Raw genomic sequence first — 15,852 nt, 5'->3', positions numbered from 1 at the left:
GATCGCACCCCTGCTGCAGGGTAGCTGGGCGGGCAGGGGGGAGTCGGGACATCAGTTACCATCACCTCTGCCTTCACAGTAGCCAGGGGTACGCGCTGAAGCCAGTTTTGCAGAACAAGGCTGTGGTGGTTTCTGCGCAGTCGATACCCTGAGTGCAGGAGTAAGGCAGCTTTAATTAAAAGACAAGCAGCTAATCTGCAATCATCACTCTGGGAAAACTCCCATTGATAGGGAGTTCAGGAGAGAGGCAGACTGGGGAGCACCTTGCAGGGTGATTTCCATCACAGTTTTAAAGCTACAACAGAGTATAATTATAGAACCGCCCGACTTCCTGGCAATGACAATGGATAATTAAACTCTGTGGATGTTCTAAATACAGACTAAGTGAGGAAGCGCACCCTGGGGGCAGCACCATTAGCACCGAGTAAACTTCCTCAGTCTTTCATCTGTTAGTGAACATTGCAGTTTTAGAAAGAAAAGCACAAAACTGGGACTTGAAACAGGTATTTCAAGAATGGTGGTTACCCGGTGCTGGGGGAGGGGGTGGGGTGGAGGGACAGTCATTGTTAAAGGGCGGGGTTGCATCTGGGAGGAAGGGGCTCTGGAGATGGAAGGTGGTGATGGTTGCACAGCCATGTGACTGCACTTAATGCTCCCGACTGTACAATTAAAAACGGTAAAATTGGTCAATCTTATATGAATTTTACCATAATTTTTAAAAAGAGGTAAGTTGTTTCCCCATAAATGGGTAAAAAGTCACTTACATTCAATTTTTCTTCCATGAACACCATCTACCTGGTCCTTTATGCAGCAGGTCAGAAACTCTAAGGCGATCATTTCAGGCAGTAAAATAAACTAAAAGGCGGCGGCGTCTGGTTACTCTGACCAACTTGGGGTCTAATTGGCTTGCTGCATGATTAATGCGACCAGTATTTTAGAAAATGGTGTCATTTATTTCCAAGACAGGCCCATAATCGCCTCTCTGCAATTCTAAAGAGCTCTGAAACCCAAACTTGCTTCCCTAAGTTTGGATCAAGAACGTATTTGGTGGCAAAACCTGACCCGAGCCCGCACCGGCCCACAGAGGCTGCGTTTACCCACTCGCTGTGCACACGCACACATTTGGCTGCGGAAATATTCCCCTGGTAGACAGCGTCACTGCCCCATCGTTCTACCTGAAAGGGCGCCGTCTCACATAGTACAAGCGCCATGCCACAGCGATGGGAAAATTATGCGTTTCCTAACAAACCTGGTTCTGAACGTTTCAAAGAAGAGGCAGTGGATCTCTATGAAATTAATCACATCCGATTTAGATCAATATTTCCCAAGCATTGATCATTCTCTACCAAAATCACAATTTTGCCAGATCCAGACATCACTCGTGTTATTACATTCCCTAGTACTTGTCTTCACGGTGACTCAGCTTTGTTTATTTGAATAAAATTCCAATTTTAGAGAAATATCTCTAACTGTAAAAGCCGAGTTCCTGAGAGGTCTACCCTGTGGGACAAAGGAGATTCTGAAGAAGCCCAGAGGTGTTAAAGGCACAGGAGTGCCAGACCGAGACTCTCACCCTAAATCATCAGAGAGACAAAGAAAACGGAAAGGGAACCCCTGCCTGCCCATGTGACTCAGTGTTCCTCGGGCCAGGCTGGTGCGCAATCTCCTGTCTCCCGTCATCGCTCTGTGTTCTCAGGGAATGGCTCGCTGAGACGGCAAGTCTTGTGGGGGTGGGGGACCCGGCTGTACAAAAGCATAAAGTAGAAATGGGGCGGGGGGGGGGGGGTGAATTTTTTAAACTCCCAGGCTGTCACCATAATCCGCCAGGTAGACTGAGCTGGGCCATGCACCGCCATCTATTTATCAAATTGGCACCAAAGTTACCCTGAGTGCAACCCCCTGTCCCATCCATAGCTGCGCTGTCCGAAGGCCTCCTCAGATGCCTGTGTCTAGAGGCGAACAGACCGACCAACCAGAACATGAGCCAGACCAGCAGGACCCTCAGCCCTTCATACACTTCAACAGCAGCCACTGCAAAGAACAGCCTTCAGAACCAGCAGAGACAGATTTGTTAGGAAAAGAAAATCAGTCCGTCTTCAAAAGTACCTTCAGCATCAGCTCCCGGAACACAGACACGGGACAGCAGGGAAAGTCTTCCCGCACAGAGGACTGAGAGTTGGGAAATCTCCACTGTGCAACTACCAGGAATTTAAAAATAATAAGTGTACACTGATTGAATGCGGTGATCAAAATGACCATCACCCGCCAGGGGCAGACAGACACCGTGAGCCTCTGGAGGTGCTGAACTGAGAAAGACAATATCCGTTCAGGAGTTTTCCTGAATCGAACGGACGTCAGACAGACACAAACTGACGGTGATTCTGCAAAATACCCAGCCTGCAGTCTCCCAAAGTGTGATGAAGACGAAGAAAGGTTGCAGGACTTTCCAGATTAAAGACACGTGTCCACCAAAGTACGCGCTCCCAGCTGGGTCCCACCCAGAATAAAAGGCTGCAGAGGGCATTGGCGCCGCTGACAGAATCGGGATATGGAGGGCAGGGGAGTAAAACAAGGGCATCAGGTTAAATCTCCCGCTTTTGATGACAGTGGGTAAGTGAGAAAACGCCTGTTTTGTTAGGAAATGCACACTTACGAAGGGGCGAGGGGGCGCCACGCTCTCTAACTCTCCAGTTCAGAAAAGCGATGCTGACAGGCAGAATCGGATACAGGGTGACAACAGGTGACTATGGGGACAGGCGGCTGGGACGAGGTCCAAGATGACACCTGCTCCCTGCCCACCGGCCCCACGGAAGCCGCCGCCCGGCCCAGCTCCCCGGCGGACTCACCATCCTCCTGAGAATCCGCAGCAGCAGCTTCTGCTCCTTGGGGTCCTCCTTGGATGTCAGTGAGTCGGCAAAGCTCTCTGCGTTCTCAGGGGACAGGCTGTCCGGGTTTTCTCCCCCGTAGAGCTGAACCAGGATGGACAGGCACTTGGATGAAACCTCAAAAATTTCAGGATCCTCAGCAGGAAGCTGAAAAGGAACACACAGGACTGCTTAGGCTCCGTCAGAGAGGGCGTCGGTGTCCCTCAGGAACCACAGTAAAATGTGCCTTCACGGGGAAGACATCAGTCTGAGCACAACATTGGACTAACTGAATGGTGTGGGGTTTTTTGAATGGATCGTTTTCAAAATGCACACAGTGACTCAAAGAAAGCTCACACCACAAAATCCAAAGGCAGTCCTGCAGTACTCCCTGTACTCCACAGCAAAGAAAGCCTGGAGCAAGCAGGGGCCAGCATAGGTTTTACATACATATATTTAATGCATATGTTCATACAGGGCTGTGTGTGTGTGTGTGTGTGTGTGTGTGTCTATGGGTGTGAAAACTGTATGAAATTTTCTGAGGCATGCCCCTTAGAGTGTTGCTTACTATTAACTTGCTTAGAGAAATTCACTTCCTAGAAGATATAATGGAACACTTGGAACTTGTCTGTGTCCAAATCATTATCAACTAAACAGGTAGGAGAGAAAGCATTGTTTTTGCATGTACTCAAAGGTTCTTTTTAAAAAATTGGGTGCTAGAACTAAATCTAAAATCTAAAACTTCTCAGAAAAATCATAGGCAGAATCTTTTTGACCTTGAGCGAGGGAATGATTTCTTAGCTAGAACTGAGAAAGTACAATGTACAAAACGGAAAATGGACTTCATCTAAATTTTAAAAAAACAACTTCACTTTGAAAGACTGTCTAGTTCATTAAATGCTCAATACAAGGTGGATATTACACCACCCCCCCCATCAGAAAGGGTCCCTTTAATGTAGACTGAAAAAGTGTTGCATCAGACCCCCAAACTAGACCATGCTTCTTGCCCCAAGTAAATGTCTCCCCTCTGTACACCCCACTTTCTGGATGATGCACATCTTGTAAGTGATTATATGTCCATTTCTGCCCAGCAACCAGGACTCAAGGCCAAGACCATGGCTCAACTTTTGCAATTATATTAGATTTCATATTTGTACTGAAAACTCACCCTATCCTACCTTCATTGATTTACTCATGTTTTCTACTTTATAAAGGCTCTCCAGACTTGAAAAAAAAAGGAGCACCCAATTAAGTTTGAATTTCAGGTAAACAATGAATCTTTTTTAGTGTAAGTATGTCCATTTGGCATCTTATATTTTATCTGTCAACCCTAACTTTATTGTAAACATTGTTATTAGCTAAATCCAATGTTTTGTGGGAGAGATGAGATCACAGACACACACATATATACACATAAAACTTGGAAATATCTCAAAGTAAACATTTTGAATTTTAAAACTGTATTAAAACAATTTCAAATCACATTTGTACTGCTTAGTTCCCTTTATGTAAAAGGAGAAAGATTTTGAAATGCAATCTACACAGTACAATGCATTTCAAAATCTTTCTCCTTTTACATTCCATTTTAAAAATATTGCCTGGTGCAGTGTTTTGTCAAAAAATTATATAGGAATATTTAATGTCAGAGAATATATTAACCAAGAAAAAAAATAACCACTTAATAATAACAATATTTCCCACCCTTTTTTGCTATCTAAAAGCACCTGAGGAAGTAGCCCCTCTGTGTTGCTGGGACATCTTTAAGGAGAATTCACAGCAGCCATCCATCCTTACTCCCCTGCATTTTAATACAGCCATCGCTCTCGCCCAAATCGGCTGAAGAGGCAGCAGAAACTATCATTACGCTGATGAACGGCAGCAATTCCAGATGACATCACCCAAGGAAACACCGCTGCCCGCGGCCCTGACGCTGCCCGCTTTGCCTTGAGAGGATGCTCTCGTTTCACTGACCCCAGGCTCATTGTTACTAAACGTAGAAATTTAGAGGGAAGAAAACCGGCCACTTCCATCACTGATTTAGTTATTGGTCTATAAATCATTGAGAGTTTTTTAAAAAGAAATCCAAAAACAAGTTGAAAGACACTGGTAGGTCAACTCAGCCTTGACCTCTGGGCTTCCAGCACTGTCCTGACTTTCCTAACGAACTTCACGTTTTCCTGGCCAGGCACTAGAGAACGGGGCAACATTCACTTCAGAATCGTCACCGGTCGATGCAGAGGGGGCTTAACCAATTCTCTCAAAGCAGCGCAGTTGCAGGAACCAGAGAGGGTGAAGCTACGCCAACGCTGACTGTGACTGCCAAGGTGCGGGGCTTCGTGTAGAAGCTGTGGCCTGATCACGTGTCACTTGCTGCTCTTCCCGACTTTCCACCTTGGATGTGCAGTGGAGTCTGCTGCCACTGGCTGGGAGAAGGATGCTGGAGAAAGTCCTCCAAGAAATAATCCAAGTCCCACGATGCATCTTCCACACAGGAGCCCCAGCGGCTATTTTTAAACACTTTGATCAGATCCCATCACCCTCCTGCTCAGAACCTCCAGTGGCTCCTCGCCATCTTGAGAAGACAGTCCGAGCACCGAACTGTGGCCCACAGACCCTGCCTGAGCAGTGGGGCCCTATGCCTGTAGGACAGCAGTCTGTCTAGACTCTAGACAGTGAGGCCAGGGGAGGGCAAGACGACAGAGTCTCCAGAAACGTATGTTGGGTCATCATTCACCGCTGGGACCACCACGGCTTAGATGTTCTTATGGCGACATTATAGCCAGTGGGTAGACCCATGCGCATGGAGCTTAGGGGACAGGTCACGGCTAAAGACACACGTTTGGAAATCCTCCAGGCTCGATACCACGGAAAGCAAGGAGCTTACTTGTGGCAGCCCAGCCCCAGGCTAGGGGTGCGGGCTTTGGAAAACTTCCCCAGGGGGCAGCCTCTCCTCCCTTCCACCACCTCCCCTCCTCAGACAATTCAGGAATGCTTCACTCTAGATGTTCTTATGGCGACATTATAGCCAGTGGGTAGACGCATGTGCATGGAGCTTAGGGGACAGGTCACGGCTAAAGACACGTTTGGAAATCCTCCAGGCACGATACCACGGAAAGCAAGGAGCTGAAGGAGTTACTTGTGGCAGCCCAGCCCCAGGCTGGGGGTGCGGGTTTTGGAAAGCTTCCCCAGGGGGCAGCCTCTCCTCCCTTCCACCACTTCCCCTCCACCACCTCCCCTCCTCAGATAATTCAGGAATGCTTCACTCTGGGGGGGTAGTTTCTGCTCAGCATCAGCTTCTTCAGGGAAAAGTCCTGGCATAATTTGGGGGCACATTCTACGCTACTGGGTCTTCTGCATGTGGAAATTGGCGAAGAGCATAAGGAGGGTGGATGGCAGAGCTGATCACATACAGACTTCTGAAAACGGCCCTATTTTCATCTCCTCCCCGAGGCCAGAGATGCTATGGGGCTCAGAGCTGGGAGGCCTACACCATGCCACCTTCGCACCCCTGCAGGGCGTTTGGGGCGGGGCTTCCTCTATCCTGTGGGATCCTCTGGGCCTCCTTCTGCCAACCAGAGATATGCTGAACCTTCAATGTATTATAGGCTCCTTCCCCTTCCTCTTCATTGTCATAAGTTGATTCCTTTTTGAGTTCCGTACTTTTCCTTTAAAGCAGTGGTTCTCAACCTTCCTAATGCCACGACCCTTTAATACAGTTCCTCATGTTGTGGTGACCCCCCAACCATAAAATTATTTTCGTTGCTACTTCATAGCTGTAATGTTGCTACTGTTATGAATCTTAATGTAAATGTCTGATATGCAGGATGTATTTAGGCGACCCCTGTGACCCAAAGGGGTCGCGACCCACAGGTTGAGAACCGCTGCTTTAAAGGCATTTTGGGAGGCAGGACTGAGTGTGCGATAAAGAACAATGAAAAGAGGCCTTCCTGCTAGGATTCTTTTGGCAAACCTCACACTTACTCCACAGTGTGAGGATCATTTTAATGAACTAAAAGCGTGTGAATGGAATTACGATAAAAATTACTTTTAGCCCAGTTGGCATGGCTCAGTGTTTGAGCATCGACTTATAAACCAGGAGGTCACTGTTCGATTCCAGTCAGGGCACATGCCCATGTTGTGGGCTCGATCCCAATAGTGGGTACGTAGGAGGCAGTGGACCAATGCTTCTCTCTTATCATTGATGTTTCTATCTCTCCCCCCCGCTTCCTCTCTTTGGCATGTCTCTCCAACCATTTAGGTCATACTTTACGTCTTTCAAAATGTTCTACAGTTAGCATCATGATTTGCATTTTCCTGTTATATTTATGTTTGTCCTTTTTTTATGAGATGGTTTTAGTCACAACTATAAAAGGATTTCCCCCCATTTCTATTTCTATCAGACTAATACCAGTATATTTAAAAAAGCTATTATTTTCTGTGTATTATATTATATGCCATGAATTACTGAAGTTTGCTTTTTAGTTTCAACAAGTTTTTTATATTAATCTCTTATCTAGGTATGAAAATTCTCGCAACTGCGAGTAATAATCAGTTTTAGTCTTAATATTTATTTTTCTTATCTGTAATATACCACCACCCATCGCTGTTGACTATTAGTGTTGGCAGAAGGGACTCCTCTTTTCTCAATTTTAATGAAAATGCTTTCAGTGTTTATTAATTTCTAGGAAATAACTTTCAACATTTTGGGAAGATTCACTCTATCTTAAATAAAGTTTTAAAAAATTAAGAGTGGCCAGTTGAACTTTTTTTAGCATTGACCATGTTTTTATTCTCCTTCAATTTCTTAAAATTATTAAATTATACTTTTCCAATGTTTGAACTATTCTTGAATTCATGGGTCAAACCCTATTTGGTCATATTGGTCCTTTTAATACATTACTAGATTTGATTTACCTTTTTTAAAAAAATTTTTCTTACCTATATTCACAAGTAAACGTGATCTTCAATTGTTCTGTATTATTTTAAAGTAGGCTATGGCTTTAGACTTATTACAGCTTTATGACAATGAGCCAGGGAGCTTTCCATCTTCCTCTACACTCTGAATTATTTAAATAGCATAGGAGTTGTCTAGTCTTTGAAAATTTGGAACTCATATGGAAAAGCACTTAGTCCTGCACTATTGCAATGACAGATCTTGGAGATGCGAAACAACACATTATGACAATCCAGGTGTCTGGTATCTTTTTTTTTATATTACAAGGTGTGTTTTTTTTCTTTTGATAGCAACTAATGGAATTCTTGTATTTGCCCTGCAAGCTGGCAGCCCTTCTCACTGGTTGTGAAAGAAATCTTAGCAGAATAAAAGAGGAAAGTGTTCCTTTTCCCCCCTCAGCTGCAGAAAAGCAGGTTCCATTTCGTGTTCTAAAATCGTCCTTGAAAATGTCATTTCTAATAAGGCAGTCCTGTGAGACATCTGGAAGGCAGAGAGGGTGCCCGTGTCCTGGGTGATCAATGTTCAACTTTCAAAACAAAAATCATTCTGATTGGGTCTCTTACTAACAATGTTTGCTTTGGTGATGATGCTTGTATTGACAGCACTGAATTTCTACAGGATATACATACTTGTAAGATTTCTTTGTTGGATCAGCATATCCCTCTTTTCTACCTGCTTATGGTTAAAACAAATTAGACCTGCATTCTTTCCTGAATAAAGTGGTCATGCGGCTTACATCATTGGATGGTTAAATTTTAACTTCTAAAGTTTGATATTTTTTGGTCATTTATAATTTTCTATAAAAGTATCCCCTCTATATTTCAAAGGTTCATGCATTAGTATTATACATATTTCACATTTGAGTGGTTATATTTCCTTTTCCCTTTCCTAATGCTGTAGCCACAGAATCCAAATTAAAACTGTGAGTTATCTCATCTTTACCTCTTTTATCGATTGTGAGAGGTACGTACAGACGCACATAGAAAATACGTATGATTTCAAGAACGATAAGACAGAAACTCACGAGTTGCTCACCGGGAGGAAGAAGCCAGTGGGCACAGCCCGCGTGTTTGCTGGCTGCGGTGGCAGTGGCCCCAGACCCCGGAGGGAGGACACAGCACACCCGTCTGTCGGCTTACGAGCGGACAGTGCAGTTGCCATGTGACCTTCCGTTTAAAAAGGCTGTGGGGGGTGAGGGGTCGGAGGGGAAGAGATGAACCCATGGGCAGACAGTAGTGTGGGGAGGGCCAGGGGCGGGGCGGAGGGGGTCAGTGACCGTTAAAGGGGGGACATCTGTAACACTTTGAACAGTAAAGATAAATTTTTAAAAATATAAATATCGCCCGGCCGGCGTGGCTCGGTGGTTGAGCATCGACCTATGAACCAGGAGGTCACAGTTCGATTCCTGGTCAACATGCCCAGGTTCCAGGCTCCATTCCCAGTGGGGGGCGTGCAGGAGGCAGCCAATCAATGATTCTCTCTCATCATTGATGTTTCTATCTCTCTTTCCCTCTCCCTTCCTCTCTGAAATCAATAAAACTATTAAATTTAAAAAAGTAACCCTGGTTACCCTGGAGTAGTGTCATGGTAAAGGGAAGGGACACTCTTAATCACCTGTAAATTTTTTGAATTCTTATAATGTGCTTATGGCACCTTTTGTAATTCAAATATATGAAATAAATCTGCCTTCCTTACTCCTAACATTTTTAAAGGGGACATTTCCTGGGCACCCTCTGCAGTGCCCCTCATGTACTGACATACGTCAAATGCAAGATCTGCTACAACCAGTGACCATGGAGATGTGTGAAGGGCCAATCTGCCTTTAACAGCTCCAGTAACAGGCCGTCGGGATTTCTCATGACTGTCAAATAATGAACGAAGGAAACTTGGAAATGTTACTCTTTGGTTCTAAGATTCAAAAATGTATTCCAGAGCTATATAGCTTAGAGTTCTTAAAATTACTGTTTACTGGATCCGGGTTATTGAAAAAATACACGAAGTCCTCTCTATGCTAAAATAATCCCTTCTGAAGAGCTCCTATCTGAGTGAGATAGGTTTGGGGTAGAGAATGTACCCCAAAGGAAAAAGAACAAGAGATAATACATTTATTCCTGAAAATGGGTATTTCCATTAAAAGAATGGCTATTTAAAATTGCAAGGCTATTAAACTTTTAAAACCACTTCATAACTCACCAAAGTAGGCAATTTTTACAACTGGAAAGAAGAAAAGTCTGTCTAAAATTGGTTAAACATAGTTATGGCTTTATTATCTAGACATTTAGAATACATTCCATAAGGCTGTCTTAGCTTTACAAATTAACGGTTCATTTATTCAAAGAAACTGATCCAGAATTAAAATTAAAAGGAGATTGTTAGTCTACGGTTTTACTCTGTAGGACGCCATGGCCCCCAAGCACCCTTTACCCAGAGCTCGGCCTCGCACACTTTCGTGCCCCATGAGGCACGTGGGAGACTTGACCATGGGAGCTGACGCGGCTGTTCCCCACCAATAGAGCCTAATATCAGGGCGACTAATTGCGGAGCCACACTGGAAATGCTGGGAATACCCCCGGGTGCATTATCTCAGCACAGTAATGAGGCCGCTCACAAAGTGAGTTTATTACAGTGAGATAGATGCTTATTAGATCAGTAATATGATTACAGGACATACTGTATGGAAAGGGCCTCGGGGAGCCGTAGACAGGATAATGTTGCAAGCATTAAACGAAACAAAGAAGCCAAACATCGTTACCAAAACTGCACACTTCATTGTATCCCAGTTACGGGTAAATATCCACACTATTAACTAAACACACTCTTTTTCTGCTCGAAAATGATGTGCAGGCATGCTTTCTGAGGTTACACGAAATTACAGGGCTTTTTTTCAAGGTGGCAAAAGTAAAACACAGCGAACTCAGGAAGTCTACTGCTCATCTTAAACATACCCCACTTCTAAAGACAACTGGGAGTTGTATTTTGAGACTGCAGCCAATAACGGGTTTCTCGCCGCACATGTAGTACTACTGAGTAATAGAGATAAACTGCTGAGTAACACATCACTAACCACCGTCACTAACGATACTACACAGAGACAAGAGCAAACACTCGGGTGGGGGACTTACAATGTGCCCAGTGCCGAGTTCCCCACGCACTGCTCTCTTCTCCCAACAACCCTGTGCGGTGTTCGACCTTTTCCTTTCCTGGACGTACAAACGGAGACTTACCCACGTGCCCACGGTCATTCACCTGATAACCAATGAAGCCAACTCAAACGCCATTAAATGAACAGGTGTTCAGAGATGACCCCACGGAGTCATGGGAACAACACAGTGTCTTGCCAAGCAGCCTCCCATGAAATGTCAAACTAATAATCGGATGACACTGTTTTGTGTTCACTTGTTAAAGGCGCAAGCATCTCTCTTTTTGTCGCTGTAACCTGTAAACGCACAGCTCCATGTTATGAGGAGTTGCTAACCCTAACCCCTGCCGCCAGGAGCGAAATGCAAGACTCACTACAACCAAGGACAACGGCTGGGAAGACGTGCGGGCTCCGCTGCCTTTAACAGCTTTTCCAGTTTAAAAATCTGGCATAGATTTTGCGAGGCTGAGATATTAAAGAGCAGCATTGACAAAATAAAATGCAATCAGTATGACCTTGAAGGAGAGATAAAATAATGCGGGTATAGGCATGGCAAGTTATCTGTTAGCTATCAACATCTCAGCTTTTTAAATATGGAGGTTTGTGGGGGTTTTTAACTTGATTTCAGAGAGAGGAAGGGAGGGGGAGACAGAATCACTGATCGGCTGCCTCCTGCAGGCTCCCTACTGAGGATCAAGCCCGAAACCCAGGCATGTGCCCTGACTGGAATCAAACCGGTGACCTCCAGGTTCATAGGCTGACACTCACAGGGCAAGACCTCAGCTTTAAATGGAGTTTCCATCGCCCCAAAAAAAACGACATGCCTTAAGTTAGACTGTTTCTCTCTGATGAACCAGTTGAGAAAAGGTGCCTTTCTACAGGGAAAACACAGTCCCCAAAAATGCAGCTTTCTCTGGAGGGTGACGCAATGGAAAAGCAAAGCTCTCTGTGTAAACCTTAGGAAACACACCAGAACAGCTCGCCTACCTAGAGACCACAACTCACCCCCATGTCTGCGGCAAGAGAGGTCACTGTCATTCCATCCCCTGTTGTCTGGTTTCATTAGGATGACATCAAATTAAGTCAAAGAGATGATATTACATAGGGCAGTGATGGCGAACCTTTGGAGCTCGGCGTGTCAGCATTTTGAAAAACCCTAACTTAACTCGGGTGCCGTGTCACATATAGAAATTTTTTGATCTTTGCAACCATGGTTCGCCATCACTGCCATAGGGTATTCTTTGCTATTATCTCCTAGGACCCAAACTCCCAATTATTTAAAGATTATGGTGCCAAGAATAAATATAACCCACTGTATTCAAAGGAATGGTATTTTTATAAATATGCAGGTGCTGCTCCTACTTATCAAATAATTACATGGCAAAGGATAAACAGAACCAATGAAATAAAATCTCAATAGTACTTGATATTGAAATCTTTTACAAATATACCAACACACAGATATCAACCTAACTCCTTACAACAAAATAATCCTGAATAAAACAAATACCTAATGTCAAAACAAAAACACACACACCTGAAAAGAAATAGAAGAAAAAGAAAAGATGGGTGAATATAATCCTAGAATGAGAAGGTGGGAAGGCTTTTAAACATGACATAAAACTCAAAAGTCATGAAGGAAAACACTAAATTTGACTACTAAATGAAAACTACCTTTATAGCTAAAGCACCAATAAAAAAGAGAGAGAGAATGGGAAAAAAAGTCTTTCTTATGACAAAAGGATACACTTCTTAATATACAAAGAGCTCTTAAAAATCATTAGAAAAGGTAAACTAAGTAGAAAAAAATAGGTAGATTACACTAAACCAATTACAGAAAAAGACACACAAATGGCTAATTAATCCACAAACGATGCTGAACTTCACTCACAAAAACATAAACACAAAACATCAAAGACAGACCAGGCTTCATGTATCAGAAGCAAAGATGCTACAATTCCATGAAGCTGTCGGCAACACAGGGAAACCGGCTTCTCTTTCGGTGAGGACACTGGTACTCTCTGCTTTGAGGAGGGCACTTCGGAAATATAGACCCAAACTAAACACGGACAACGCTTCTATCCGGCGTATTACATGGGGTCCTCCAGAGAAATGCGCCAATGGCGATCTATGGAAAGAGAGTTACTAGGGAGGATTGGCTCACACGATTTGGAGGCTGAGAAGTCCCGAAGTCCACCACTTGCACCACAGAGGCCCAGGAAAGCTGGTGGTGTAGTTCCTGCCCGACCCCAGACTCAGGGAGCCCGTGGTCTAAGTCCTAGTCTGAGACTAAAGACCCAAGAACCAGGGGCTCCAGAGGCCGGTGCCGACGGCCCGAGTCCAGCAGAGAGCAAATCGGCCTAGCTCGGCCGTCTTGCTCTATTCAGATCCTCGGTGGATTGGATAATGCACCCCCCACATTGGCCAGGACAGACTTTCTACACTTAGTCTGATTCCATCTCATCTCTTCCAGAAACACCCTCACAGGCACACCCGAAATAATGTTTTACCAGCTATCTGGGCCTCCCTCAGTCCAGCGAGGCGGACACACAAAAAGTAAGCAAACCATCTAACAATTCCGTTTCTAGGAATTTATTCTATGATCATATAACTATAAACAAGCATAACTATATCTAACAAAGATATTTGGTGTAGCTCTGTCAGAAAAACTACCCCCCCCCCAATAAATGTCCATTAATAGGGGAGCTAACCAACTTCATTATGGGATATTCATTCATACAGTGCCACGGTCATCAAAAATAGTTAGGTTTATATTTTGCTCAAACACATTGAGAAGGGGGGAACCAAGTTAGAGATTTGTATGTAAAAAGGGGACATGTACACACTCATTTATACACATATATGTAGGTACGCACATATACATATAATTATAACAGCATACTTTTTCCCCCTGTGGGTCTAGACGTGGAGAAGGATGTTTACTCTTTATTTTTTAACCCTTCTGAAGAGTTTGAGTTACTTTTTTTTAAATTAAAAAAACCCTTTATTGTTGAAGATATAACATAGGTCCCCTTTTCCTCCCATTACTTTTAATGTGTATATATAATTGTTATGATTTTAATAAGACACTAGCACATTGAATCTCTATGTCAAACGCAAAATATTTGGAGGAAAAAATGTAAAGTACTATAAATTGTGCAAAAACATTAAAAAATCAGAAGGTTACTGTTAACAATAAAAATACACTTTTTAAAAAACTCAGAAGGGAGCTATTCTGCCAACATATCAGGATGGCAGACTATTTCTTCATTTTTACCTTTTGGTATTATGTATGTGAATCTATATTCATGAAAGCATGAAAATATATTCCTTTATTTTATTACTGTTTCATATTTCAGTATTTTATATTTGCCCGGGTTAATGGTCCAAGTGTTTTAGTTTGAATTAATTTTTAAACAATGATCTACTGGAAAATGGATTTCAATTCTTAAATATTCCATTTATTTTTCTCCAGTGATAAATTAAGAGAAAATGATCACTGGGTTAAACGGTGAGTTTTCTGTATTTGCAGTGTTTCTGCATGACGGATTTTGTAATTATCTCAGTCTCCACGTTCTAAACAGCTTTGAGGTGTCATTTACATGAACTGAGTGTCCTATTTTTGCCTAAAGTATATCTTTAATTATAAGCTAAACCCTAATTATACAAAAAGTTACATGTCTAAAATTTTACCCCTCAATTCACACTGACAAAAAAAAAAAAAAAGATAGGATTAGCTTAACCAAACAATTTACACTTAAATTGCCTTCTCTGAAAAATGAGTGGTCTCTCTTTGCTGTGTTTGAAAGCCTTTAGCCCAACATCCATGTCCCTGATGGTAGAATGACCCCAGGAAATGAAGTGATGCCACGCTATTGCTCCTGAAGACGGCTTAATCCAAAGACAGACAGAAACTATGGAAACGTAGCTACTAATGACCCTAGGGAACCCAATCCAAGTGAAAATAAAAATACCTAGAAGACACACAGATGCTTCCAGTCCAGAATGATGATGCACCGATATCTAAGAAGTATGCTGATGAGTTCCCATCAAGGCTGATGATTCTTAATCTGCTGTACCAGATCACGTAGGCATGATCCCAGGTAAGCCAAAGATTGCTAAATAAAATTGTAGGTGAGAATAAGTTGTAACTTTGTACTTAATAGGAGTACAATTACTTTTCGGCCCAACTGATACTTTAAGAGTGGGAAGACAGAACTGCATGCAACCAATATTCCTTAAGAGTATTTCTGGTTGATACACTTTAAAAACACTGTCCCATGTCAAACTGATTTTTCATTGTCCCTTGAGTGAATTTTAAAATGATGGAGCTTGAAGGGGCTAGCACAGATGTTCTAATCCACCCACTGGCTTGTCGGCAGGAAACAGTCATTTTAACTCCCGGTGAAGCTTTCGAACGAAGTGGGTGAAACGGTGCCTTACGCGCTGTGCAAGCGGGCTGCACGGGGCCTTGGATAAGGACATGTCAGGGGCCATCTGCCCCGGATGCCGGCTTGGGAAGGGGGCCGGGCAGCCATGCTCTCTGACTGTACTTAGAGATCAGATTCGGGGCTGCTGCTGGTGACGTGTCCTCGGCAGAGGGGGGCACAGGCCAGCTCCCTCAGGCAAGGCCTCGAGAATTAATTACGATCGGCAATTGTCGTAAGTAATATAGATCCCAAAACCCACATCTGCTTTTTTCTACAAGAAACTGCTATTCTTATATTTCATGGATGTGGCACAGGTGCCAAGACATGGAGCTGAGTCTGAAAGCAGAAGAGCAACATTTTAGAGGTCAACATCAAGTTTTATGTTCTGCTGAGTCACATCTACCTGCCTGTGTTGGAGGACCAGGTAACAGTTCATGACAGCCCAGCAGAGCCAATGCACTGCCA

General features: G+C 43.6%; 1 protein-coding gene across 1 annotated transcript in view; it reads right to left on the bottom strand.

Annotated features, from left to right (window-relative positions):
• The window catches only part of ULK4 (unc-51 like kinase 4), a 290,018-nt gene that overhangs the window by 70,248 nt on the left and 203,918 nt on the right, over positions 1 to 15,852 (bottom strand). Inside the window, exon 35 of the mRNA XM_014534909.1 lies at positions 2,847 to 3,032. Coding sequence (XP_014390395.1) covers positions 2,847 to 3,032 — 186 coding nt within the window. The remainder of the gene's footprint in view (positions 1 to 2,846; positions 3,033 to 15,852) is intronic.

This window comes from Myotis brandtii, unplaced genomic scaffold, assembly GCF_000412655.1.
Source record: "Myotis brandtii unplaced genomic scaffold, ASM41265v1 scaffold134, whole genome shotgun sequence".
Classification (NCBI taxonomy): domain Eukaryota; kingdom Metazoa; phylum Chordata; class Mammalia; order Chiroptera; family Vespertilionidae; genus Myotis; species Myotis brandtii.
This window is presented reverse-complemented; position numbering and strand designations above follow the sequence as displayed.